The sequence below is a fragment of the Ooceraea biroi genome, chromosome 12 (assembly GCF_003672135.1).
Source record: "Ooceraea biroi isolate clonal line C1 chromosome 12, Obir_v5.4, whole genome shotgun sequence".
Classification (NCBI taxonomy): Eukaryota; Metazoa; Arthropoda; class Insecta; order Hymenoptera; family Formicidae; genus Ooceraea; species Ooceraea biroi.
In genome coordinates, this window is record NC_039517.1 from 13,202,235 (window position 1) to 13,204,068 (window position 1,834).

At 36.5% G+C, this 1,834-nt stretch overlaps 1 protein-coding gene across 1 annotated transcript; it reads left to right on the top strand.

Moving 5' to 3' along the window:
• Positions 1 to 391: 391 nt before the first annotated feature.
• LOC105285171 (uncharacterized protein PF14_0397-like) lies at positions 392 to 1,372 on the top strand. Its single transcript, XM_026974163.1, has one exon. It carries the CDS (start codon positions 407 to 409, stop codon positions 1,232 to 1,234), a length of 828 nt encoding a protein of 275 aa, XP_026829964.1. The 5' UTR covers positions 392 to 406; the 3' UTR covers positions 1,235 to 1,372.
• The last annotated feature ends 462 nt before the right edge of the window (positions 1,373 to 1,834 follow it).

Below are 1,834 nucleotides of genomic sequence, written 5' to 3' on the forward strand. Positions count from 1 at the left end.
TTAAGCTCGGAGTTTAAATAAAGAAGATCTTTCCTGACACGAATCCCGAATTCCTGATCGAGAACCGGAGATAAAGAAACAATTAGGATTCAATTCCTTTCGGCGGACAATTCGGATTTTTGGTATCGGTCAGTTACGGCGTTCGGTAAATAGTAACAATGCCAGGCTGTTGCATTCCGAGTTGCAAGAACTCATCTGCTAAAGGATATTTGATGAAACATTTCCCAAGAAATCCTGAAATGAGGGCTCAATGGGCGTTACATATTCCGCGACCAAATTGGGTACCCACGAATTATAGCTGTATTTGTGAGGTATGGTTCATACTTATTTAACTAACAGCTAATGTCTTAGTATAAATTACATATTATTTATTTTATTTATGTTTAAGATGCATTTTTTACTAGAGATGTGGGAAAAAACACGGGTTGACGGAAAAAGAATTTTGAAGCACAATGCAATACCAACCGTTTTTGAGACAATCCCTGAAGCAGTTGTTGCATGTACAAATATTGAATTAATGCAATTAGAGATGGATGACAGATTGAATCTCGTCAGCAATGAAATGTCCATTGAAATTCCTCATGAACCTACTGAATCCAGCATTGAGGTTATGGAAAATGAATCAAATCCATCTTCATCTCGCCTTAATTGTGACATAGATTGGAAGAAAAAATATGAAACACTCAATGAGTTATATGAAAAACGTGAAAAGACTTATCATGGTGTTCTAAAAAAATACAATAAGTGTTGCAACATCCTTAAAGAAAAGGTGAAAAAGTTAAATGCAGAAAAAATAAGTTTACATAAGCAATGTGTAAACAATAGAAAATCACAGTCCATTATTAAAAACATATTTAATGATGATCAAATAAGAGCATTGGTAAATAAATCAAATCAAGGCTCTAAGTGGTCTGAAAAAACAATTAAAAAAGCACTTCGACTGAAATTCTCTTGCGGACTGAATGGATACAACGAACTTTTGCGACAACGTATGCCTTTGCCATCAGTGCATACTTTACAAGAAAAACTAGAAACCCTCCACTTTGAAGAAGAAATTTGCGAAGAAATTTTCGATATTTTAAAAGAAAAAGTACGCGGCTTTGCAGATGAAAGAGATAAAGATGCTATGATTGCGATAAATGAAATGAGCATTAATAGTGGGACGCAATTTGACCCATCAACTCGATCATTTTGTGGTCACAGTTCATTACTGTTGGGCGTGAGAATTTATTGAAAGATAAATACGACGTTATTAAACGTAAAAACGATAAACGAAACTTATATTTATTATCTGCTTGTAGCACGACGAACAATGACCATCATAAGCAAAAGAACGTACAACCATGAATTATAATAAGACAAAGGACTTAACACATTCGACAAACTAACGAAAGCAACGCCATCTATTGTAACTCTAACACAGAGCTCGGCAAGATTTGCACGCGGCAGCCGATTTTCAGCTAGCGCCGCCTCCCGCTATTCCCCTTACCTCGAGCTCCCGCGCGCAGCCTACAAGCTGCTCGAGGCTCAGGACCGTATGACACGCGTGTATCTACATATATTTACAATAGCTTTCCACATCACCCGTGAGGTACTATTATTGACGCGTTTTTTTTTTAAGTGGTATCCCCAGTAGGCCTAATCCACTGATGATCCTGAAACAATCCTTTAAGTAATAAAATAGAAGAATGAAATAACTAATTAAATGGAAACTATTCGGACAATTCAGATTGTGCAGGCAATTTTCGAGATCTTTTAGAGACGAGAGTAGAAACATCGATTTCCATATTGTATGTAGCAAGTCACATAAGACGCGGTAAAGAATCATCACTTA

What these genes read in the sequence shown, in the direction of transcription:
- LOC105285171 (XM_026974163.1), top strand. Translation starts at nt 407, where the DNA reads ATGTGGGAAAAAACACGGGTTGACGGAAAAAGAATTTTGAAGCACAAT.